Source organism: Lepidochelys kempii, chromosome 2, assembly GCF_965140285.1.
Source record: "Lepidochelys kempii isolate rLepKem1 chromosome 2, rLepKem1.hap1, whole genome shotgun sequence".
Taxonomy (NCBI): Eukaryota; Metazoa; Chordata; order Testudines; family Cheloniidae; genus Lepidochelys; species Lepidochelys kempii.
Genome location: NC_136381.1, coordinates 102178377 through 102204032, shown reverse-complemented (window position 1 = coordinate 102204032; position 25656 = coordinate 102178377). Strand labels below are relative to the sequence as shown.

The window sequence follows — 25656 nt, the reverse complement described above, 5'->3', positions numbered from 1 at the left end:
GGAACCTTGACATGGTGGCAGTGGTGGCTGTTGGTAAGCAGGTTTCCAAGTAGATGGAGGTTTTTTGCTTTGATTTGGGGCCAGAGCAGAGACAAGGGAATTATCTTTTTCTGTAGGCTGACAATCACTATCAGAGAATAGGTATTCTATTCCAGCACAGCAAAATTTTACAGCCACGTTTTGTTTGTTTATTTCTAAACCTCGGGTGTAAAGTTAGTTAAAAAACAGAGAGGTTAGGATGACAAAATCCATGGCTCGACAAAAGCTGGAATTAGCCAGATTTCAGGCTAAGGAAAAACAAAGGGAACATGAAAGACGGATAGAACTCATGCGGCTGAAGAAGGAGGAGAAGGAAGAAGAGAGGAAGCATGTGGAGGAGGAGAGGGGAAAAGAGAGGAAGCATGCACTGGAGATGGAGAAGGTAAAGGCTCAGCAGAATATACCAACAAACCCTAGCAATCCTTCTCTAGGTACCACTCCCCATCCCAGAAAGTTCCCCACCTACAAGGCAGGCGATGATACTGAAGCCTTCCTAGAAAACTTCGAAAGGGCCTGCCTTGGGTACAACATCTCTACTGATCAATACATGGTAGAGCTGAGGCCGCAGCTCAGTGGACCTTGAGCTGAGGTGGCAGCTGAAATGCCTAAAGAACACATGAACAAGTATGAACTGTTTAAATCCAAGGCAAGAGTCAGACCCGAGCAGTCTCATCGGAGGTTCAGAGCCCTAAGGTGGAAACCAGACGTGTCATTTACCCGACATGCCTACCACACTGTGAAATATTGGGATGCCTGGATATCAGGAGCAAGTGTTGAATCTCCAGTAAATTTGCCCTTCCTAATGCAAATGGAACAATTCTTAGAGGGTGTTCCTGAGGAAACAGAAAGATACATCCTAGATGGGAAGCTCAAAACTGTAATCGAGGCAGGAGAGATTGGACCAGATGGGTGGAGGTGGCCGAGAAGAAGAAAACTGGTCGCAGTTGGAGCGGAGACCAGAAGGGACAACCCCAGACCACACCCTATCACCGGGGGCCGCCCAAAACCCCACCTACCTCCCAAAGAACCCTCCAGACACCTTATCGTCCCACCACCCCGTTCTCCAGCAACCCACCTTGCCCCAGTGACCTGTCAGCTGGACGATGTTTTAAATGTAATGAGCTGGGGCATGTAAAGGCCAACTGCCCCAAGAACCCCAACAGATTACAGTTCATTGCACCAGGATCACACCAGAGGTCTGCAGGCCCAGATACCTCCCAGATACCCTTGGAGCGGAGGGAAACTGTGAGTGTGGGCGGGAAGAAGGTCACCATGTGGAGGGACACTGGAGCACAAGTGTCAGCTATCCATGCTTCCTTCGTGGACCCCAATTTAATCAACCCAGAGATCCAAGTGATGATTCAACCCTTCAAGTCCAACTCTTTCAATTTGCCTGCAGCCAAGTTGCCTGTCCAGTACCAGGGCTAGTTAGGAACGTGGACTTTTGCAGTCTATGATGATTATCCCATCCCCATGCTGTTGGGGAAAGACTTGGCCAATCATGTGAAGCGGGCCAAGAGGGCGGGAATGGTCACCCGTAGCCAGGCTAAACAAGCCGTGAGGCCTTGCTCTATTCCGGAAACTTCTATCAGGACCCAGTCAGAGGTGATGGACCCGGACCCCAGGCCAATGTCTGCAACAGCAGTAGTGGATCTAGTCCCAGAGATCCAGATGGAACCAGTCCCAGAACCGGAACCAGCGGAACAACCAGCACCAGACTATTTGCCAGCACTAACTCCAGTACTTGCAACCTCAACACCAGAGGGCCCCACCGAACCTGAACCGGCAACAGCCCATAACCCTACACAAGAGGCTCAGCAGGAGCCTGAACCCCAACATAGTGTCCCAGCAGAGAGCGGTTCACAGTCAGTGGAAACAGCCCCATCCCCTACATCGCTTCCAGAGGGACCAAGCATAGGTCCACAATCCAAGGAGGAACTGATGTCTCCAGCATCAAGGGAACAGTTCCAGACCGAACAGGAAGCAGATGAAAGCCTCCAGAGAGCTTGGACGGCGGCACGGAGCAACCCACCGCCTCTCAGTTCTTCTAATCGATCCAGGTTTGTTGTAGAAAGAGGACTTTTATACAAGGAAACTCTTTCTGGTGGACACCAGGAAGACTGGCATCCTCAGAGACAGTTGGTAGTTCCAACTAAATACCGGGCCAAGCTCTTGAGCTTAGCCCACGATCACCCTAGTGACCATGCTGGGGCGAATAGGACGAAAGACCGTTTGGGGGGGTCATTCCACTGGGAAGGAATGGGCAAGGATGTTTCTACCTATGTCCAGTCTTGTGAAGTATGCCAAAGAGTGGGAAAACCCCAAGACCAGGTCAAAGCCCCTCTCCAGCCACTCCCCATCATTGAAGTTCCATTTCAGCGAGTAACTGTGGATATTCTGGGTCCTTTTCCGAAAAAGACACCCAGAGGAAAGCAGTACATACTGACTTTCATGGATTTTGCCACCCGATGGCTGGAAGCAGTAGCTCTAAGCAACACCAGGGCTAAAAGTGTGTGCCAGGCACTAGCAGACATTTTTGCCAGGGTAGGTTGGCCCTCTGACATCCTCACAGATGCAGGGACTAATTTCCTGGCAGGAACCATGGAAAACCTTTGGGAAGCTCATGGGGTAAATCACTTGGTTGCCACTCCTTACCACCATCAAACAAATGGCATGATGGAGAAGTTTAATGGAACTTTGGGGGCCATGATACGTAAATTCGTAAATGAGCACTCCAATGATTGGGACCGAGTGTTGCAGCAGTTGCTCTTTGCCTACAGAGCTGTACCACATCCCAGTTTAGGGTTTTCCCCATTTGAACTTGTATATGGCCGTGAGGTTATGGGGCCATTACAGTTGGTGAAGCAGCAATGGGAGGGATTTACACCTTCTCCAGGAACTAACATTCTGGACTTTGTAACCAACCTACAAAACACCCTCCGAACCTCTTTAGCCCTTGCTAGAGAAAACTTACAGGATGCTCAAAAAGAGCAAAAAACCTGGTATGATAAACATGCCAGACAGCGTTCCTTCAAAGTAGGGGACCAGGTCATGATCTTAAAGGCGCTCCAGGCCCATAAAATGGAAGCATCGTGGAAAGGGCCATTCACAGGCCAGGAGCGCCTGGGAGCTGTTAATTATCTCATAGCATTCCCCACCTCCAACCGAAAGCCTAAGGTGTACCATATTAATTCTTTAAAGCCCTTTTATTCCAGAGAATTAAAGGTTTGTCAGTTTACAGCCCAGGGAGGAGACAACGCTGAGTTGCCTGAAGGTGTCTACTACGAAGGGAAAAGTGCTGGTGGTGTGGAAGAGGTGAACCTCTCCATGACATGCAGTGACAGCAGATCAAGGAGCTGTGCACTAGATACGCGCCAACGTTCTCAGCCACCCCAGGACTGACTGAACGGGCATACCACTCCATTGACACAGGTAATGCTCGGCCAATTAAAGTCTAACCTTACCGGGTGTCTCCTCAAGCTAAAACTGCTATAGAACGGGAGATCCGGGATATGTTACAGATGGGTGTAATCCGCCCCTCTGGAAGTGCATGGGCATCTCCAGTGGTTCTAGTTCCCAAACCAGATAGGGAAATATGTTTTTGCGTGGACTACCGTAAGCTAAATGCTGTAACTCACCCAGACAACTATCCAATGCCACGCACAGATGAACTATTGGAGAAACTGGGACAGGCCCAGTTCATCTCTACCTTGGACTTAACCAAGGGGTACTGGCAGGTACCACTAGATGAATCTGCCAAGGAAAGGTCAGCCTTCACCACACATCTCGGGCTGTATGAATTTAATGTACTCCCTTTCGGGCTGCAAAATGCACCCGCCACCTTCCAAAGACTTGTAGATGGTCTCCTAGCGGGATTAGGAGAATATGCAGTCGCCTACCTTGACGATGTGGCCATATTTTCAGATTCCTGGGCAGACCACCTGGAACATCTACAAAAAGTCCTTGAGCGCATAAGGGAGGCAGGACTAACTGTTAAGGCTAAGAAGTGTCAAACAGGCCTAAACAGAGTGACTTACCTTGGACACCAGGTGGGTCAAGGAACTATCAGCCCCCTACAGGCCAAAGTGGATGATATCCAAAAGTGGCCTGTCCCAAAGTCAAAGAAACAGGTTTAATCCTTCTTAGGCTTGGCCGGTTATTACAGACGATTTGTACCGCAATACAGCCAAATCGCCACCCCACTGACAGACCTAACCAAAAAGAAACAGCCAAATGCCGTTCAGTGGACCGAAAAGTGTCAGAAGGCCTTTAACAAGCTTAAAGCGACACTCATGTCTGACCCTGTACTAAAGGCTCCAGACTTTGACAAACCGTTCCTAGTAACCACAGATGCGTCCAAGCGTGGTGTGGGAGCAGTTTTAATGCAGAAAGGACCTGATCAAGAATTCCACCCTGTAGTGTTTCCTCAGCAAAAAACTGTCTGAGAGGGAAAGCAACTGGTCAGTCAGTGAAAAAGAATGTTACACCATTGTCTACCCTCTGGAAAAGCTACGCCCATATGTTTGGGGACGGCGTTTCCACCTGCAAACCGACCATGCTGCACTGAAGTTGCTTCATACCGTCAAAGAAACTAACAAAAAACTTCTTCGGTGGAGTTTAGCTCTCCAAGATTTTGATTTCGACATCCAACACATCTCAGGAGCTTCTAACAAAGTGGCTGATGCACTCTCCCGTGAAAGTTTCCCAGAATCAACTGGTTAAAATCGTCCTTGAGATGTGGAAAATATTTTTAGTCTTTATGTACTTGGTAGTATATTTAGAGATGCATGTGTCTTATTAACTCTGTTCTTCCTAGAGCTCCAGGAAGAAATCCCAGCCAGTGTTTCACCCTACCTGAGATTTGGGGGGCGTGTCATAAATATAAAGGGAAGGGTAAACCCCTTTAAAATCCCTCCTGGCCAGAGGAAAAATCCTCTCACCTGTAAAGGGTTAAGACCCTAAAGGTAACCTCGCTGGCACCTGACCAAAATGACCAATGAGGAGACAAGATATTTTCAAAAGCTGGGAGGAGGGAGAGAAACAAAGGGTCTGTGTCTCTCTGTCGGTATGCTGCTTTGCCGGGGATAGAACAGGAATGGAGTCTTAGAACTTTTAGTAAGTAATCTAGCTAGGTATGCGTTAGATTATGATTTCTTTAAATGGCTGAGAAAAGAATTGTGCTGAATAGAATGACTATTTCTGTCTGTGTGTCTTTTTTGTAACTTAAGGTTTTGCCTAGAGGGATTCTCTATGTTTTGAATCTAATTACCCTGTAAGGTACCTACCATCCTGATTTTACAGGGGTGATTCCTTTACTCCTATTTCTATTAAAAGTCTTCTTGTAAGAAAACTGAATGCTTTTTCATTGTTCTCAGATCCAAGGGTTTGGGTCTGTGGTCACCTATGCAAATTGGTGAGGATTTTTACCAAATTTTTCCCAGGAACTGGGGTGCAAGGGTTGGGAGGATTTTGGGGGGAAAGACGTGTCCAAACTGCATTTCCCAGTAAACCCAGTTAGAGTTTGGTGGTGGCAGTGGTTATTCCAAGGACAAAAGATAAAATTAATTTGTACCTTGGGGAAGTTTTAACCTAAGCTGGTAAAAGTAAGCTTAGGAGGTTTTCATGCAGGTCTCCACATCTATACCCTAGCATTCGGAGTGGGGGAGGAACCTTGACACTTGCCCATGTGACTCCAAACTCCATCTTGTTACAGTACCTGTATTTTTCCACAAACTGGACAGAGGGCTTTGTTTGAAACAATGGGTTTCCCTCTGCATGGCAGAAGCTATAAAAGGCTGTGGAGACATGTCCATTTTGTCTCTTTCCTACTCTAACCTCTGGACTATGGTTAGAATGCTCCCATGAGTATAAGTCCAAAGGACTGAGGACCTTCCAGTGATTTGGAAGCAACCAGAGACTTAACAAGCCAGCAGTTTAATTTCATCACTGCTACAAGCCTGATCCAAGAACCTTGCAATTATTGTATGTATTTGATTCCTTTAACCACTTTTAACTCTCACCTTTCTTTTTTTTATAAATAAACCTTTTGATATTAGATACTAAAGGACTGACAACAGCATGATTACTGGGTAAGTTAGATATTGACCTAGGTCAATGTGGCTGGTCCTTTGGGATCAGAAGGGTTTTAAATATCCACTCTTCATTAAGTCTAGTGTTTTTGGTGGTGATACAAGGATTAGAACACCTAAGGAGACTGCTTTTCTGACTTCTTGTTAGCCAGTGCGGTGAAACGTCAGTGTACTTCTGTTGCTGGTCTAATATATCTTGTGAAAGAATAACCACCAGTTTTGGGGTGTGTTTGCCCTATTTCTCAACAGTTCATCCTGAATTTGGTATTCTCAGCTGTGATCCACTGAGGCATGGTTACAAGAGGTATTTGCCACTAGAAAAACCATTTTCATGGAAAGATTTAGAAGCGTACAAGAAGCTAATGGCTCTCAGGGAGATTATTCAAACCCCATGTTCACACTTAGGATGAGAGTTGATAACACTTTGATGAATCTGGAAGCTGAAGGATGAGCAAATACTGAAAAACCTTCCATAGGAGAATTAAATTCTGTGATGGCTTCTACGTGGACTTGAATGGAGCTTAACAAGAGACCTCTTTTCTTCAGAGTGAATCCATAGGTATCCAAAATCTCCAAGATGGAGAATCAACAGGAGAGAGTGATAGTATGTGCACCAGTGGTAAAATCACTTCCATTTCTGAAGGTAATTCATGGTAGACTACTTACTGCTGTTCAAAAAAAGACTTCTTGATCCTCTCTGGAACAAGAGAGTTCTAATCCTGAAAGCCATCTAGGTACCAAGCCATTAGCCAGAGAGCCTCCAAGCTGGGGTAACAAATATTCCCCAAATCCTAAACGATGGCGGGCTGGGAGCAGAAATAAAGAAGGTAAGGAAACCATACCTGTCTTGGCCAGGTTGGTGCAATCAAAATTACCATGGTTTGTCCTATTTGTTTAGAACGCTGAAGATTAGCAGCATTGGAGGGGAAGGTATATAGGAGACTCTTTGACCAGGGAAGGAAAAAGGTGTCCCCATGGAATGGAGACTGAAACGTCTTCTCAAACAGAATTTTGCACATCTGCGGTCGGCAGTACTGGAAAAAATGTCTATTGTTTGGAAGACGCCAGATAAGGAAAATCTGCTTTAGTATGGATCTCTCAACTTCCCACTCGTCATCCAAGGTGAAGTGTTGGCTGAGGTAATCAGCAATGGTGTTTTAGCAGCTGTAAAAATAACCTGTTGAGATATGGATATGGTGGACTATACACCAGTTCTATTACCCGAGTGCCTCTGAGCACAGAGAAGGGGATCTCAACCCCTTGTTGATTTATGTTGTACATACTGGTCCTGTTTGTCATTAGACAAACAGAATGACCTTCTATCATGCTGGTAAGCATAATGTACTGCCATGACCTCCAGAAAGTTGATATGTAAACTCCTGGGCAGACTATCTGCACAGGATAACATGGTCCCATAGATGAGTTTCCCATCCTCAGATGGATGCATCCAAAACTATTGCGACAGAAGGAGGCAGATAACTGAAGGGAATCCCTGAGCATACCTTGTCCGGATTCTTCCACCATTCAAGAAAGACTAGCACACGGCTGGGACTAAAGAGCAACTTGTTCAAACTCTCTCTGCTGGGAGGGTTTAAACTGTCCTGAGCCAGGATTTGAAGCAGGGTATATGTAAGCAAGTGTGTAACGTGACAAAGTACACACTGCCACATGCCCTAAGAGCTGCAGGCACAATCTGGCAACGGTGTGGGGATTCATTTGGACTTGAGCTATTAAGTACGTCAGACTGAGAAACCTGTCCTCTGGTAGGTAGGCTCTGGATGTCGTGGCATCGAGAGTGGCCCCTATGAACTCCATTCTCCACAGAAGTAAGAGGGGTCATTTTCCAGTACTGAGGTGAAGGTGAAGCATGTGGAAGAGAGACACAGCTTTCTTTACAGCAGTTTGAACTTCAGCATAGGAACACCCCTTAAGAAGCCAGCTATTGAAATAAGGGAAACAAATTACTCCCCATTGGCAAAGCTGTGAGGCAACTACCATCATAACTTTTGTAAACACTCTGGGTACAGAGCAGATGGGCTGCAAAGGACGACTCGATACTGACAGTGGTCCTGACCTATGACAAAGTGTAAGGCTCTCTTGTGAGAGGGCTGTATTGTGACATGAAAGTACACGTCCTGAAGGTCAAGGGTCACAAAACAGCCTCCTGAATCTAGGGATGGAATGATAGTAGCTAGTGGTACCACCATGAATCTCTGTACCTTGATGAAGGTATTCAGCATGCTGAGATCTAGAATTGGCTTCCATGTACCCCTCTTTTTGGAAATCAGGAAGTACTTAGAACAGATCTCTTCCTTTACATTGAGTCGGAACTTGTTCCATGGCCCCTATGCAGTGAAGGGAGAGAACCTCTCACCTCAGGAGAGGTTCATGAGATGGATCCCTGAAAAGGGACAGGGAAGGGAGGCAGGGTATGGAATGCAAGAGAATGGAGTTGCCCGAAGTTATAACCTCCAAGAGCCATCTATCTGAAGAAATCTGCTGCCATGAGGTTCAGAAACAGGAGACACAATCCCCAGAAGTTGGGACGAAAGAAAGGGCAGAGTAGTATAGCAGCAAATCTGGATTGCGGAGATGTTTGTGACCCTCGACCAAGGAGTCAAAACAACCACTTTCTTGATGGTGGCTGCTGCGTCAATCCAGGTGCAGCAGTTGAGAATTTCCCCCTCTCCATTCAGGTTTTCTTTTTAGGTGTTTCCAAGGTGCTGTGGTAGGTGGAAAACTGAGCGGATCAAAATCTCTGTGCTGTCTGAGGCTAACTGAATCTCCTCTGGTTTGCAAATTTATTTATGCCCAGCAAATAAAAGGTAGCCCTGGAGACCTGGAGAATGCAGAGCCCTCTCCGAGAACTTGCAAAATAATTTCAGATGATCAAAGGAGAGGTCCTCTACAATGTTTTGGACTTCACACGAAATTCCAGAGGACTGCAACCATGAGACCTGACACTCGACTGACAATCCAGCTGTGGAGCTGGATTGAACAGCACTTGCCAGCGGCATCAAGAGAGGACCATAAAGCTGTTCTGGATAGATGCCCTTCTGCAACAATTGCCTGAAACTGATCCCTAAGCTCTGAACTACAGGGTGGCACGGTGGCAACTGAATAGCTCTTCTGACCAAAATATCTATGTGCTTATGGAACATTAGCCCTATCATGAGATGGTCTTCAAATGGTGCTGCCTGTGTTGTTCATTCATTGCATCCATAATCCATGAGTTAGGGGATGGGTGGGAAAATAAAAATTCTGAACCGTGAATTAGAACTTAATACTTTTCATCTGCCCTCTTAGCTATCAGAAGGTCAATATCAGAAGTTCTCTGCTTTTGATAGAAATCTTTCCCACTTCACATGCAGGTCTACTGGAGGCTGATGGGGCAATATCGTGGCTTGGAGGCCACTGTATGGGTGGGGGGGGGGGGGTCTCCGGGCCTGGACCTGAAGCCGGATGAAGGGAGCACTCCATCATGAAGAGGTGAAGTTTAATCTCCCTAGAATGGCTCTTAAAACTAGTGCAGATTTTGCACTTTGAGAGCACACGGGTATTCCCAAGTGGACACAGTGGGAGTGGCTGTCATTAACTGGGAAGGACTCCAGGCAAGTGAGGTAATATTTAAAGACTGGGAGTATAAGCATGCCTCAAAACAAAAAAGGCTCCTTGAAAATGGACACCCCTGTGCAAAGGAAAGTGGAGGCAGCAAGGAGCCAAAGCTTCGGCTAGTGGAAAAGATCCCAAAAGAAACAAAACACTAAGCTAAGTAAAAGAATAAAATAATTAACTATAAAAATAAAACTAAAAATAGCAACTAAGAGGAAGGCATCTGCACAAGCGAGTACTGCTGAACTCTCTGCCTCTGGCCATGGCAGCTGAGAAGGAATTGAGGACAGTTCATCTGTCACAACCTTATATGCCCTCAGTATGGGGCACAAGGATGGGTAGGGCGCATGTGCAGGCCAAACAGCACTGCTGCCAACAATCTCCAATTGAAGGTGCATGCGTATTTCAAGTGGAGCACCCAGAGGGATGCTCTCAAAGAAGAACTGCCTGCTTATAATTACAAAGGACCTGCATCCACTAAGGGAGAGAGGAAAGGAAAGCAAAAGGGACCTACCACACCAGACACAGACAGTGAATTTCACCGTTTGTATATGAGTACGAAGTATGAACTGTTTCATATTTACAGAACAATGTGATAACTTAAGTCCTATGGGAAATCTGACTCATGACTCCTTTATCACTGTTCCTTGGCCACATGACAGGTTCCCTAATGCCTCCAGTTTAATAGGAAACCTCTGTGCATTATTCCTTTAACTATCTCAGTGCACCAGTTTTAGATGTACTCCCTTGTTCTCCCTTGCTCCCTCTCCTATGGGGATGAACATTTCAATTGATATGAAACATGATGGAGTCAGGTGAGAGAACAGACAAAATCTTGGGCTTTATAATCAGGGAACAAAACGAATTTAACATTCTAGATTTACTGAACAGGCCCAGCAACTATTTTTCCACACAGAAAGTTATTATTTCTTTTAAGAAATCAATTAGTGCTTACCTGAAGCGTTCAGTGATGTACCCTGAGACAGAAGTTGATCATTGCTTATAGTTAACGTAGCACCTGTTGATTGACTGCTGATTGTTGGTGTTGTCAGTCGTAAACTCCCATTCAACTCATTACTTCCAGAAGAATTATGCTGAATAAGATCTTGACCTAAAGAGAAATTACTTCTGTGACATCTGGAAACTCCGGAAAAGCAATTTTTCTGCTAATGTACTTAGCACAAACAAGTTCTCATTAAACAGTATTAGGACAAATAGTACATCCAATCAAAAGGATTAATTTTGCACTTGAGGCAATATTAATAAGGAAGACTATGAAATTGTGGATTTTTTGACAGTATACTCCACTACTGTAAGAATATTTTTAAAAGGAGCAGTATGAAGTGTATTATTACAAGTCAATTCCAGCTAAATGTATAAGTTTCCTCAATTTATTAAAATGTAATTGAAAGAAATCTGTATTATGAAACTGATTTACAGAAAAGGGAAACCATTACCAGGAAATGAAGAGACAGTTCATTAGTGCCTGTGAACATACAGAATTGGTTTGCACACGTGAAGATTTTCAGATACCGGGCAGACAAATTTTTGTACACTTAACTACTGACCTCACTAATATTTAGATATTCATGAGCAAACATGAAGTCTCATTTAGTTAGGCCTATGAAAATGTACTAATGAAGCCATGAGACCCACTACCTGGACCCAGAGCTTAATTGTTGAAAATCTGTCCGTAGATAAAACGGGTACTAGCCTGTTCTGTGACTGTTGTTCTTCAAGATATGGTGCTCATGGTCATTCCACTTCAGGTGTGCGTGTCCAGTGCACCACAGCTAGAGACTTTTCCCTTAGACACCCATCAGGGTGGCACATGTGCCCTCTGCTGCCTGATACTGCTATGCATAGTATAAAGGACGGAGCTGTCCCCAACAATGCTCAGTTCCTTCTTACTGGACAGACTCCAATATAGAGGGGAAAGGGGTGGGCGTCATAAGAACAACAGTTACAGAACAGGTTAGTAAACATTTTTTCTTCTTCGAGTGATTGCACATGTCCATTCCACTTCAGGTGACTCACAAGCAGTTCAGTTTGGAAGTGGGATCAGGGTCTATCTGAACAATAGTGGGAGGACTGTTCTTCCAAGCTTGGCATCATACCTGGTATGCTGATATGGCATAATGAGATGCAAAGGAATACACTAATGAGCAAGTTGCAGCTCTACAAATGGCTCGTACAGACATCAGATCTGTTACACTAATAATGTTGTAGCACATTCTTATAGAGTCCTGCACTTAGGACGGAAGAATCCAATGCACCACTACAGACTAGGGACCGAATGGCTAGGCAGCAGTTCTGCAGAAAAAGACCTAGGGGTTACAGTGGACGAAAAGCTGGATATGAGTCAACAGTGTGCCCTTGTTGCCAAGAAGGCCAATGGCATTTTGGGATGTATAAGTAGGGGCATTGCCAGCAGATCGAGGAACATGATCATTCCCCTCTATTCGACACGGCTGAGGCCTCATCTGGAGTACTGTGTCCAGTTTTGGGCCCCACACTACAAGAAGGATGTGGAAAAATTGGAAAGAGTCCAGCGGAGGGCAACAAAAATGATTAGGGGACTGGAACACATGAGTTATGAGGAGAGGTTGAGGGAACTGGGGATGTTTAGTCTGCGGAAGAGAAGAACGATGGGGGATTTGATAGCTGCTTTCAACTACCTGAAAGGGGGTTCCAAAGAGGATGGCTCTAGACTGTTCTCAGTGGTAGAAGAGGACAGAACAAGGAGTAATGGTCTCAAGTTGCAGTGGGGGAGATTTAGGTTGGATATTAGGAAAAACTTTTTCACTAGGAGGGTGGTGAAACACTGGAATACGTTACCTAGGGAGGTGGTGGAATCTCCTTCCTTAGAAGTTTTTAAGGTCAGGCTTGACAAAGCCCTGCCTGGGATGATTTAATTGGGGATCGGTCCTGCTTTGAGCAGGGGGTTGGACTAGATGACCTCCTGAGGTCCCTTCCAACCCTGATTTTCTATGATTCTATGACCCTATGATAGGAGGAAATTCATGACAAGATTCTCTGAGTTGAGACTGGAAGAACCTTCTGCCTGTCTTCGTATGCCTCAAACACTTGTGATGATGACCTAAATGGTCTAGCCCTGTCCAAGTAAAAAGCTAATGCCCTCATGTGGTATGCAGTCTCTCCTCACCCTTATGAGGACAGGGTTTAGGAAAGAAATTTGGTAAGTATATTGCTTGATTAATTGGAAGTGAGACACTAATTTAGTCAGAATTTTCAGATGTGGGCTAAGTATAGATTGCCCTTGTAAAAGATTGTATAAGGTGACCCAGCTACCGAGACTTGTAACACTAGCACCCTTCTTGCAGAGTTAACAGCCATCAAAAAAGCTACTTTCACTAACAGAAGTAACAAACAGGTAAGCAATGGTTCAAAGAGTGAACACATCCACTTTGTTAACACCAGATTCCAGTCCCAAGACGGACAGGATCCTCTGCTTGGGGATATAACCAGTCCAGTCCCTTTAAGAATTTGAGTGACATTGGACTGGAGAAAACTGAGTGACAAGCAATTGGAGGGTGGAAAGTGGAGACAGCTGCTAGGTGAACCCTGATAGAACTAATGGAAAGACCTTGCTGTTTCAGGTAAAATAAAATAGTTCAGAACAAGCTATATAGAAACCCAGTCTGGTGAACCTCCTTTCTGCTGTGACTACCAACAGAACTATAAGGAGAACTTAAATAGGTAATTGTACCTAACAGAAGACTTTCTGCTGTTCAGGAGGATGTTTTGTACATCCCTTAAACAGAACTCCTGAGAGGTTAATCATGAAGCATCCATGCCACAAGATGAAAAGCATCTGGGTTGGGATGAAGGTTGTGACCATAGTCCTGTGAGATTTGGTCTGATTCTGGAAGAAAACTCGTGGCGAACCGGGGAAGTCCCGGATGACTGGAAAAAGGCTAATGTAGTGCCAATCTTTAAAAAAGGGAAGAAGGAAGATCCTGGGAACTACAGGCCAGTCAGCCTCACCTCAGTCCCTGGAAAAATCATGGAGCAGGTCCTCAAAGAATCAATCCTGAAGCACTTGCATGAGAGGAAAGTGATCAGGAACAGCCAGCATGGATTCACCAAGGGAAGGTCATGCCTGACTAATCTAATCGCCTTTTATGATGAGATTACTGGTTCTGTGGATGAAGGGAAAGCAGTGGATGTATTGTTTCTTGACTTTAGCAAAGCTTTTGACACGGTCTCCCATAGTATTCTTGTCAGCAAGTTAAGGAAGTATGGGCTGGATGAATGCACTATAAGGTGGGTAGAAAGCTGGCTAAATTGTCAGGCTCAACGGGTAGTGATCAATGGCTCCATGTCTAGTTGGCAGCCGGTATCAAGTGGAGTGCCCCAAGGGTCGGTCCTGGGGCCGGTTTTATTCAATATCTTCATAAATGATCTGGAGGATGGTGTGGATTGCACTCAGCAAATTTGCGGATGATACTAAACTGTGAGGAGTGGTAGATACGCTGGAGGGGAGGGATAGGATACAGAAGGACCTAGACCAATTGGAAGATTGGGCCAAAAGGAATCTGATGAGGTTCAATAAGGATAAGTGCAGGGTCCTGCACTTAGGACGGAAGAACCCAATGCACAGCTACAGACTAGGGACTGAATGGCTAGGCAGCAGTTCTGCGGAAAAGGACCTAGGGGTGACAGTGGACGAGAAGCTGGATATGAGTCAGCAGTGTGCCCTTGTTGCCAAGAAGGCCAATGGCATTTTGGGATGTATAAGTAGGGGCATAGCGAGCAGATCGAGGGACGTGATCGTTCCCCTCTATTCGACATTGGTGAGGCCTCATCTGGAGTACTGTGTCCAGTTTTGGGCCCCACACTTCAAGAAGGATGTGGATAAATTGGAGAGAGTCCAGCGAAGGGCAACAAAAATGATTAGGGGACTGGAACACATGAGTTATGAGGAGAGGTTGAGGGAACTGGGGATGTTTAGTCTGCAGAAGAGAAGAATGAGTGGGGATTTGATAGCTGCTTTCAACTACCTGAAAGGGGGTTCCAAAGAGGATGGCTCTAGACTGTTCTCAATGGTAGCAGATGACAGAACGAGGAGTAATGGTCTCAAGTTGCAGTGGGGGAGGTTTAGATTGGATATTAGGAAAAACTTTTTCACTAAGAGGGTGGTGAAACACTGGAATGCGTTACCTAGGGAGGTGGTAGAATCTCCTTCCTTAGAGGTTTTTAAGGTCAGGCTTGACAAAGCCCTGGCTGGGATGATTTAACTGGGAATTGGTCCTGCTTTGAGCAGGGGGTTGGACTAGATGACCTTCTGGGGTCCCTTCCAACCCTGATATTCTATGATTCTATGAAGAAGTGTAAAAGGAGCCCTGGTTGAGAAGCTCAACAGGCTGGAGAACCAATGCTGATAATGGTAAGCATACATTAGCTTGTCTTTCCAGAGTAATAGGAAAGCTTTCATCAGAGATCCTTGAATGTGATCTGCTCTAGAATAAAAAAAAAGTTAAAAAAGGATGTCACTTCCTGTTGTGATGAGTTGCAAACAGGAGTATGCGAGGAACACCCCAGGTTTGAAAAATCAGTCTTACTATATCTGGCCAGAGAGACTACTCATGATCTCTGTGGAAGATCTACTCAAGGAGGCTGCCAGACTGTACTGAACACCCAGAAGGTGGGACACTTTGAGGTGAATTGTGTTGGCGATACAGAACTCCCAAGCTGTATCATCTCTTGATGATCTGATCTGGCCCCTCCCTGTCAGTTCACATAGAACATTGCTGCTGTGCTGTCCATAAGAACAAGAAAAGTCTTTCCTTGATGTGGGGGAGAAAAGCCCAACAGACAAGATAAATGACTCAACTCTCTCATGTTTTTGTGGACAGCTAAATCTTAGTGACACCAAAGACCTTAGTCTGTAGATTCCTCAGGTGGGCTCCCAACCAAGAGAAGTGTCTGTAACCAGAGTCAATGTGGTTGTGTGGACATGAACAGAACTCTAATGCATACACTTGTTAGATCCATCCACCAATTCGTAGTGGCTACAATTCCTACGGGCATTTGAACCAGCATGTCTAGTGATGAGTTGAAGCATATATCGAGATCAGCCACCGATGCAACTTCCTTAGATAAATTTTGGCATGCTAAACCACATGTGTACACGAGGCCTCTGGTAACTTGTAATCTGAGGCAGTTCCTTACAGTTGTGACTAGATGGGCCTTCAGATCCAATACAATGACTATCATCATCTGGAATCTGGTTTGCAGGAGGAAAGTCTTGGTTAACATAGAATCCAAGACTACTCCTATAAACAATATTCTCTGAACAGGGGAAAAGACTGAATTGTCTTCATTGATAAGCAGTCCCACAACTCTAAAGATGGACTGGATCTTGGACACACAGAATTCTACCTCACAAAAAATTCTAAAAATTCTAAAAAATTCTAGCTCACGAAAGCTCATGCTCAAATAAATTGGTTAGTCTCTAAGGTGCCACAAGTACTCCTTTTCTTTTTGAGAATTCTACCTGGCTCTTGGAGAGACCTCCCACCAATCAGTCATCCAGATATGGAAATACTTGTACTCCTGTTTTCCTTAGGAACACAACCACCATCACCATGTATTTTGTAAATACTCTCAGGGCCACAGATAGGTCAAAAGGCAGGAATGTGGCCTGATAATGGGAGTTATTTCTCATAAATCTTACAAATCTCCTGTGGCTTTGACGGACAGCCATATGGAAATGTGTCTCTCTCAACTCAAGGGCAGTGTACCAGTCCCCAGGATCCAGGTAGGGAATAATGGATGCTAGGGTCACCATGCAAAATTTTATTTTCTTTATACGTTTGTTCAGCTCTCACAGCTCTAATATGGGTCTACGACCTCTTTTGACTCTGGAATTAGACTGCATGAATAAAACTCTTTCCTTCTGTGGAGAGGAGGGGACTCTTCTATAGCTCCCAACAGGAGGAGAGACTGGACCTCCCAATAGGAGGAGAGACTGGACCTCTGAAGGGGGGAACCTCCTCATGAGAGTAGTCCCTAAAGAGGGACTGGGGGGGGTGGGGGGTGGTATAGAAAAACACTGAAGGATGTAGCCTAATTCCACCCTGCTTAGGACCCACTGATCTGTGGTAATGTGGGTACAGGCATAGGATAACCCGTTGGAAAAAACAGAGATAGGAACTGGTGTAAGGCAAACTTGGAAGCTGTCCTCGACATGGCAGTCAAACAGATTGCTTGGCATTTCCAGGCTGTCTAGAAGAGCTTATTGAAGACAAAAAAGTGAGGAGGGTGGACTCCACTCTGATGACTTTTCCCTTTCCTCCTAGACAGATTGCCTAACCATAAAGGATGTGTAGCACTGGAATGACTGAGGGTGGAATTGCTTCTTTTTAGGGAGTGGAGTATAAATCCCCAAAGCCTTCAAACATAACCATGGAGTCCTTGAGACTGTGAAGATGATGGCTGGTGCCTCAAAAAGGAGATTCTGAGTCTCCTGTACCTTCTGTGGAAGACCCGATGATTAAAGCATTAACATCAATACATTGTTATTACAGATGCCCTGGCTCTGGGCTGCAGAGTCTGGACCATCCAAAACAGCCTGTAGCAAGGTCCTACCCAACAGGTTACCCTCTTCCAATACGGGCCGCCTCTGGTAACTTGACCACAAAATTAAGAACATTGTCCCAGAGGAAGAAATCTTATCTAGGCAGCAAGGCTTGTTGATTTGAGATACATATTTCCAGGCCAGCAGAAGAATAGTTTTTTCTTCCAACTTGAACTACAGACATACCCAGAGTCTTAAAAAGCAAAATATCTATAGTAATATAATAAGGAAGGGACAGAGTCTAATAAGACCATCTTCAGATCAATGCTATTCAACATTAAAAAAAAAAAAAGAAGATCTGGGGAAGCTATCTTTAGCCTTGGAGAATCTAAAATACTTCAAACTAAAGCCACGTTTGCACTAGGAGTGCTTTATCAGTAAAGGTACACAGTATATTATCCCAGCAAAGCACTTCTAGCATACACAAAGCTATATGAGCAAAGCTGTATGTATTAGGTATAAGTATAGTAAAACCAGCCCACACAAACAAAACAAGATTTATCAGTGAGGGCACAACTTTGGCCAGTAGAGCTGCATCTATGCTAGGCACTTTCTACAGCATAGCTATGTCAGTCAGGAATCACATTCTTCACATCCCTGACCAACATAGCTAAGCCAGCAGAGGTCTGTAGTGCAGATATAGCCTTAGGCTAAACTTGCAGGCAGTAGAAACAAATGATTTCACCCTCTAATAAAATATCCAGCAAATGTTATTGTATAGCTAGCATTTTGGATGGGAACGAAGAATGATCGACCAGTGATAAAAATACTAACCAGATATGGTGAGGGTAATTTCTTGTGGGCTTCCTGATGAGTTTGTAGTGGTGGAACCAGCAGCATGAGCTAGAACTTGACTCAAACTTGAGTTATTTATGGTCAATGTTATCTCATGCTGACCATTCGAAGTGGACACCATACCCTGTGAGGTCATGACTTGAGAGAGATCCTGTGCACCTAAAATATAAGTTGGGAGGGAAAAAATAAATACATGACGGTACTTTTTTTGTAGAATGAATACAGATCTTTTTAAAAAAATAAAATATTTTTAAACAACCAATGAAATCCTGGGCTTTACAACAATACTAAGCTGTTTAAAGTTGTGTTTTGAATAAGACATTGTTGCTAACCAATCTTTACTTTCCTAAACTTTCAAATCTTTTTGGTAACCTGTCTTTGTGCTGCAAGTTATAGTACACATCTATAACTGTATAAAAGTACAACTCTGCAAGATACAGTGCTAAGCTTATTTTATTGTAGCTGGACAGCTAATGACAGTTATAGTTTTAGTACCTCTATTCTAAACCCCATTTTCAATTTTTCCAATTTCAAAAGCTTTCACCAATGTTTTCTAGCCTGTTCTTTGCTAAAAGATTGCTTGAATTTTCAAAAATAAAACAAAACAGCTAGGCTTTTTTTGAGAATGAAAAAAAGAGTGAAAAACTACCCACACTAGCTTCAACAGCTGTATGAAGTTGTAGTCTGACAGGGAAACCACCCTCATTAAGACATGACTTTGAATATACTAGGGAAAATCAGTTTTATTTTTCCAAAATCTGTCATGACTCTTCAAGAAGAATTACACTTCGCGTATAAACAGTACTTTACTACTAACCAACATTCCAATCAAACTAGGTTACACTGCACTTAGCTAAAAGGCTACTTTGGCTATTTTCATTCCATGCTTTTAGTTCATACAGGATAATACAGTTACTGAGGGACAATCTACACTCATTCCTATATTTGCTTTCTACAACCAACCCTCTGTATAACTCATCATGAGAGATGTACCCTAATATCTAAACTGTATCATTACGTTGATCTAAATTTGAGTTGTTATAGATTATGTACTATATGTATCTTATGAGATTTAAACAAACTTTGTATTTGTGGATAATCTAAGCACTATACCCAGATGTACATGCTTTTTTCTCAACCTGCGTATTATGTTAGATGGGGTGGGATCTGAGTTACTACAGAAAATTCTTTCCTGGGTATCTGGCTGGTGAATCTTGCCCATATGCTCAGGGTTTAGCTGATCGCCATATTTGGGGTAGGGAAGGAATTTTCCTCCAGGGCAGATTGGAAGAGGCCCTGGAGGTTTTTCGCCTTCCTCTGTAGCATGGGGCACGGGTCACTTGCTGGAGTATTCTCTGCTCCTTGAAGTCTCTAAACCACGATTTGAGGACTTCAATAGCTCTGATATAGGTGAGAGGTTTTCGCAGGAGTGGCTGGGTGAGATTCTGTGGCCTGCGTTGTGCAGGAGGTCGGACTAGATGATCATAACGGTCTCTTCTGACCTTAATATCTATGAATCTATCTATGAATCTATATAATTTTAACATTAGCTTAATACAATTTTTAAATCTGTTCTTATCAGTTTAATTACTGAGGCTAAACATGGAGTTCTAAAGTTATAGAAAAAAATTTGTACGACATGAGAAAAAGTATGTAATCATGTAGACTATCAAAACAGACAGTTAACTTGTAACTAAAGCTGGGTGAAAATTTTCCAACAGAAAAGATTTCCATCAAAAATAAAATTTAAATATTTTGTGGGAAGATATCGATTTTGTGAAAATTTTGATGAGATGAAATTCAAATAGCTAGTTTTGATCAGGTCAAAACATTTTGTTTCGACTTTTATATTATTATACATTATAATACAACAAATCAAAACAAAGTTTAAAAGTTTTTACCTTATTGAAACTAAATGTTTTGATAACATCAAAATGAAATGTTTCAGCATATTTCATTTCATGAAAAATTCTGAGATTTCGACTTTTCACACCAATTCAGAATGGAAACAAATTTTGAAATCTCATTTTCTATGGGACAGAAATTTCATTTTTCAGCCAGCTCTACGTGTAACCCTATTTCTGGGATTTCCTCTGTTATGCACTTAGCTGTTTTCTCAAACTAGTATTGTTGATCAAATTTTATTGTTTTGTTGAGTGCAAACTACATGTTTAGCACAGTACAGCACACAGAAGATGGCAAAGTCTTTGGGACTCATACGGGCTTCTAATCTAAATGAGTCACACTTGTAACAAAGAAATAGCTTGCATTCAATGGACCAAGTTTATAAAGGAGCCTAGACCTGGCATCCACTCTAACCTATAGGCACAAATGTTAACATTTAGATAACTAATTTGCAAATACGATCACAAAATTAGAGGTCAGAGTGTGCCTGGAAAATATGAGTAAATTTTTAAAAATCAGGCTCCTGATGTTTATGTTGTACAAATAGAACTCTCTTTATGGAGTTGTGTATTTTATCATCAAACTTAAAGCAGCAACGCATTTAATATCAATATCAATTTGTTTATTTCATGAAGTCTAGAGGGCTAAGAGCAAGTTAACCAATACCAAGATTTCCATCAATAAATGATTTAAGAATTATGGCCAAAAAAACCATCAAAGGCAAGAGAAAAGGGGCTATTAACACTTCTTACCACTACTGTTAGTTGTTAACACAGAGTCTTGCTCAGACAGTGGTCCTATTGTCATATTAGCTGAAGATGTTACTGTGGGCTGTAAAGACAAGCCTGATATGGGCTGGATAACCACATTAGCCGGCACCGTGCTGTCTGTTGTCTGGAGGGAGTTGTTCTGCGGAGCCACACTGGGATCCCCAGTTAGATGCTGGGCAAGTAAGTTACTCTGTTGTAGTGTCTGCTGTAAAATGCTGGGATCGATCTGAAAACCAAGAGAGCCAGATATCGATATGTAAAAGTTAATATAAACCCAGAATTCCAGGTGACAGTGCCTTAAAATGCCTTTAAGTCCCTCTGCCTGTTTAGACATGAACCTTTCCTTTTGAATCTGGACCTTGCTATACTTACATGTCACTTATGAAATCTGGTGCAGAATGCAGCTGATGACTTGTTAAGCAATGAAATAGGATTAAAAAAAGTAACAACTGTTCCTCAGCAATTACTTTGGCTTCCCATTTGTTTTTAATGCAATTCAAAGAGTTGCCTATGACATACTGAAGTCATAAAAAGAACAGGAGGACTTGTGGCACCTTAGAGACTAACCAATTTATTTGAGCATGAGCTTTCGTGAGCCACAGCTCGCTGCATCGGATGAAGTCATAAATGGTTTAAGCGCCAGCTAAGATGCAAGTGCCTCTTTCTCCAGGTCTGCCATAGCAATTGAGATCAGCAAGTTTGAGCAGCTGTAACAAATCATTAGATTTAAACATGAAGGGACTAGTTGCAGGATGTTCTCTTGTTGGAACTCAGTATTTCCTCTGTATTGCCTTCAGGTCACTTTCCTCAGTTATTTGACAGTGAAAGGTGAAAGGGAGTAGAGGAAAAGAGTGGACTGAGAGTAGGAATAACTTATTTTTCCACCCTTGCTAGAGTTATATACTTACTTTTGTGTTTTATTAAATTATGTACACCCACCCTCAAGTTTTATAAATTGGTATCTTAGATAACTTTCAAATTTTACATTTATATATGTTTATCTTAGGGCTCTCAAGTGATTAAAAAGATTAATTACGATTAATCGCACTGTTAAACAATAATATAATACCATTTATTTAAATATTTTTGGATGTTTTCTACATTTTCAAATATATTGCTTTCATTTACAACAGACTACAAAGTGTATAGTACTCACTTTATATTTATTTTTATTACAAATATTTGCACTGTAAAAAACAGAAGAAATAATATTTTTTCAATTCTCCTAATACAAGTACTGTAGTGCAATCTCTTTATCATGAAAGTTGAACTTACGAATGTAGAATAATGTACAAAAAAAAACTGCATTCAAAAATAAAAATGTAAAACTTTAGAACCTACAAGTCCACTCAGTCCTACTTCAGCCCTTCACTCAGACAAACAAGTTTGGTTACAATTTGCAGGAGATAATGCTGTCCACTTCTTGTTTACAATGTCACCTGAAAATGAGAACAGGGGGTCACATGGCACTGTTGTAGCCAGTGTCACAAAATATTTATGTGCCAGATGCGCTAAGGATTCATATGTCCCTTCATGCTTCAACCACCATTCCAGAGGATAAGCATCTATGCTAACCATGGGTTCTGCTCGATAACAATCCAAAGCAGTGGGAACCGAACATGTTCATTTTCGTCATCTGAGTCAGATGCCACCAAGAGAAGATTGATTTTCTTTTTCTGGGTTCTGTAGTTTCCACATCTGAGTGTTGCTCTTTTAAGACTTCTGAAAGCATGCTCCACACCTCGTCCTTCTCAGATTTTGGACGGCACTTCAGATTCTTAAACCTTGGGTTGAGTGCTGTAGCTAACTTTAGAAATCTCATATTAGTACCTTTGCACTTTGTCAAATCTGCTGTGAAAGAGTTTTTAAAAAACGAACATGTGCTGGGTCATCAGCTGAGACTGCTATAACATGAAATATATGGCTGAATGCAAATACAACAGAACAGGAGACATACAATTCTCCCCCAAGGAGTTCAGTCATAAATTTATCAATGCATTATTTTTTTAACGAGCATCATCAGCATGGAAGCATGTCCTCTGGAATGGTGGCCAAACATGAAGGGGCATACAAATGTTTAGCATATCTGGCATGTAAATACCCTGTAATGCCGGCTACAAAAGTGCCATGCGAATGTCTAGGGACCGAATGGCTAGGCAGCAGTTCTGCGGAAAAGGACCTAGGGGTGACAGTGGATGAGAAGCTGGATATGAGTCAGCAATGTGCCCTTGTTGCCAAGAAGGCAAATGGCATTTTGGGATGTATAAGTAGGGGCATTGCCAGCAGATCGAGGGATGTGATCATTCCCCTCTATTCGACATTGGTGAGGCCTCATCTGGAGTACTGTGTCCAGTTTTGGGCCCCACACTACAAGAAGGATGTGGATAAATTGGAGAGAGTCCAGTGAAGGGCAACAAAAATGATTAGGGGTCTGGAACACATGACTTATGAGGAGAGGCTGAGGGAGCTGGGATTGTTTAGTCTGCAGAAGAGAAGAATGAGGGGGGATTTGATAGCTGCTTTCAGCTACCTGAGAGGTGGTTCCAAAGAGGATGGTTCTAGACTATTCTCAGTGGTAGAAGAGGACAGGACAAGGAGTAATGGTCTCAAGTTGCAGTGGCTGAGGTTTAGGTTGGATATTAGGAAAAACTTTTTCACTAAGAGGGTGGTGAAACACTGGAATGCGCTACCTAGGGAGGTGGTAGAATCTCCTTCCTTAGAAGCTTTTAAGGTCAGGCTTGACAAAGCCCTGGCTGGGATAATTTAATTGGGGATTGGTCCTGCTTTGAGCAGGGGGTTGGACTAGATGACCTCCTGAGGTCCCTTCCGACCCTGACATTCTATGATTCTATGTCCATTCTCACTTTCAGGTGACATTGTAAATAAGAAGCAGGCAGCAGTATCTCCCATAAATATAAACAAACTTGTTTGTCTTAGCGATCAGCTGAACAAGAAGTAGGACTGAGTGGACTTGTACCTCTGAAGTTTCACATTGTTTTGTTTTTGAGTGCAGTTATGTAACAAAAAAAATATACATTTGTAAGTTACACTTTCACGATAAAAAGATTGCACTTCAGTATTTGTCTGAGGTGAACTGAAAAATACTATTTCTTTTGTTTATCATTTTTATAGTGCATATATTTGTAATCAAAAATAATATGAAGTGAGCACTATATACTTTGTATTCTGTGTTGTAACTGAAATCAATATATTTGAAAATGTATAAAAACATCCAAAATATTGAATAAATTTAAATTGGTATTCTACTGTTTAACAGTGTGATTAATTTTTTTGAGTTAATCATGTGAGTTAGCTGCGATTAATCAACAGCCCTAGTTTATTTATATACACACTGTATTTAAGTATATGTAATTCAGATTTACATATGGAAGTTCTTGTTTTAGGTTTAAAACCAATAAAACTACACCAAGTCCATTTTTCACCACAGTGTGTTCAGAGTAAGCACTGAAAATTGGTTGAAGCCAAGAATTTTCTCTTGCTCTTTTTTAAGCAAACATTTCTGCTGGATTATGTTCACAACTTTATTGTCCAAAAATTAAATAACAAATTTAGACATGGAGGGTGCTGAATAATACAGGTTTCCTGCATTAAGAGGGAGAACATTCCGTGAAAGAAAGACTGTAAACAGGAGGAAAATTTGAACTAAAATGCTTTGGAAAACCAATGTTATTAATGGATAAAAAGCAAGTTCTAATTTGCATAAAATATTCAGAAAAAAGGGTTTCTGGATTGCAGTGGCCTAAGTTTTATTTTCAACACACACACACACAATATTTTTAATACTGTACAACATGGAATCATTGCACCCTGTACAGTGAAGTGAAGTCAACAGGGCTCTGCCAGGGCACAGGTAGTCTACACACATGACACTCCATCCACTCTAATTAACAGAAATTAATAATAACCTACCTGTAATGTGATGTTGTTAATACTGGCAGCATCTATTCCAGAAATTTGAACATTCTGTCCAACCAGATTAGCAGCAAGCTGTAACTGTATGCCTTCAAGGGTGGCCAAGCTACCATCTGTCAAGGACACAGTTAAGTCACCTCCAGCTACCAAAGAAAATAGTCATATTATAATTTTTTCTTTATCATTGTTGGTCTCCTTTTTATCCAGGTTTTTTAAATGAAATCATTCTGAAATATCTAAGTATTTGCAATTCTGTGAACCAAGAAAAATAAATTAGATTCAAGTAGTCAGTGCTCCATTTTTTAAATTTATAACAAATCTGCATAATGCATTTGGGGGGAAAAAAATCAAAGTATTTAAGCAGTGACCAGCTTCTTTCATAAAGTAGAAAAGTTTCAGAATGACTTTGGAATTCTAGACACAAAGGTCCAAATATTTCAATATTTTCACTTTCTGAACTTCCACCCTCTCTGAATGTAAAACACAGATTTGCAAATGGTTGCACCACAAAGTTTGAATATGCATGCACATGCGAAGGTTCTTTGAAAGTTTATCCATAGTACAGCAACACTGTAGTTCAAAGTTCCACCTATGTCTCAATAAATGCTTGTGTGGGTAGAATTTAAATACATGTAAAGATTTCAAATCTGACCTGTGTTAAACTGTTATAATTTAGAAGGATATTCCATTCAATACTGGGTGTATCTTTTAAAAACTATACAATAAACAAAAAATGTCCTTTCCTAAGTCAGATAAGAACCATTTTAATAGCCAGATGGACTGCCATCTGTCCTGCTTTCCCTATTTTCAATCTTTGTGCTGCCAGAAAGATAAATTTGCTCCCCACTACATCTACAGGAAATATCTGTAGAGTACTGGGCAACCTGCAGCACCAGGAATGCTTTTTAGA

At 42.5% G+C, this 25656-nt stretch overlaps 1 protein-coding gene across 15 annotated transcripts in view; it reads right to left on the bottom strand.

Annotated features, from left to right (window-relative positions):
- The window catches only part of ZNF236 (zinc finger protein 236), a 232111-nt gene that overhangs the window by 93947 nt on the left and 112508 nt on the right, over window positions 1-25656 (bottom strand). For 14 of the 15 annotated variants that reach the window (XR_012157275.2, XR_012157274.2, XR_012157278.2 and 11 more), the window contains 4 exons: window positions 24744-24889; window positions 20796-21039; window positions 18118-18297; window positions 10696-10851 (listed from right to left, as the gene is read on the bottom strand). Coding sequence is in view for 2 of the 15 variants with exons in the window: in XM_073331780.2 (XP_073187881.1) it covers window positions 10696-10851; window positions 18118-18297; window positions 20796-21039; window positions 24744-24889 (726 nt within the window). In the remaining 13 variants the exon portion in view is untranslated. The remainder of the gene's footprint in view (window positions 1-10695; window positions 10852-18117; window positions 18298-20795; window positions 21040-24743; window positions 24890-25656) is intronic. The other variant, XR_012157282.2, reaches the window with a different exon arrangement.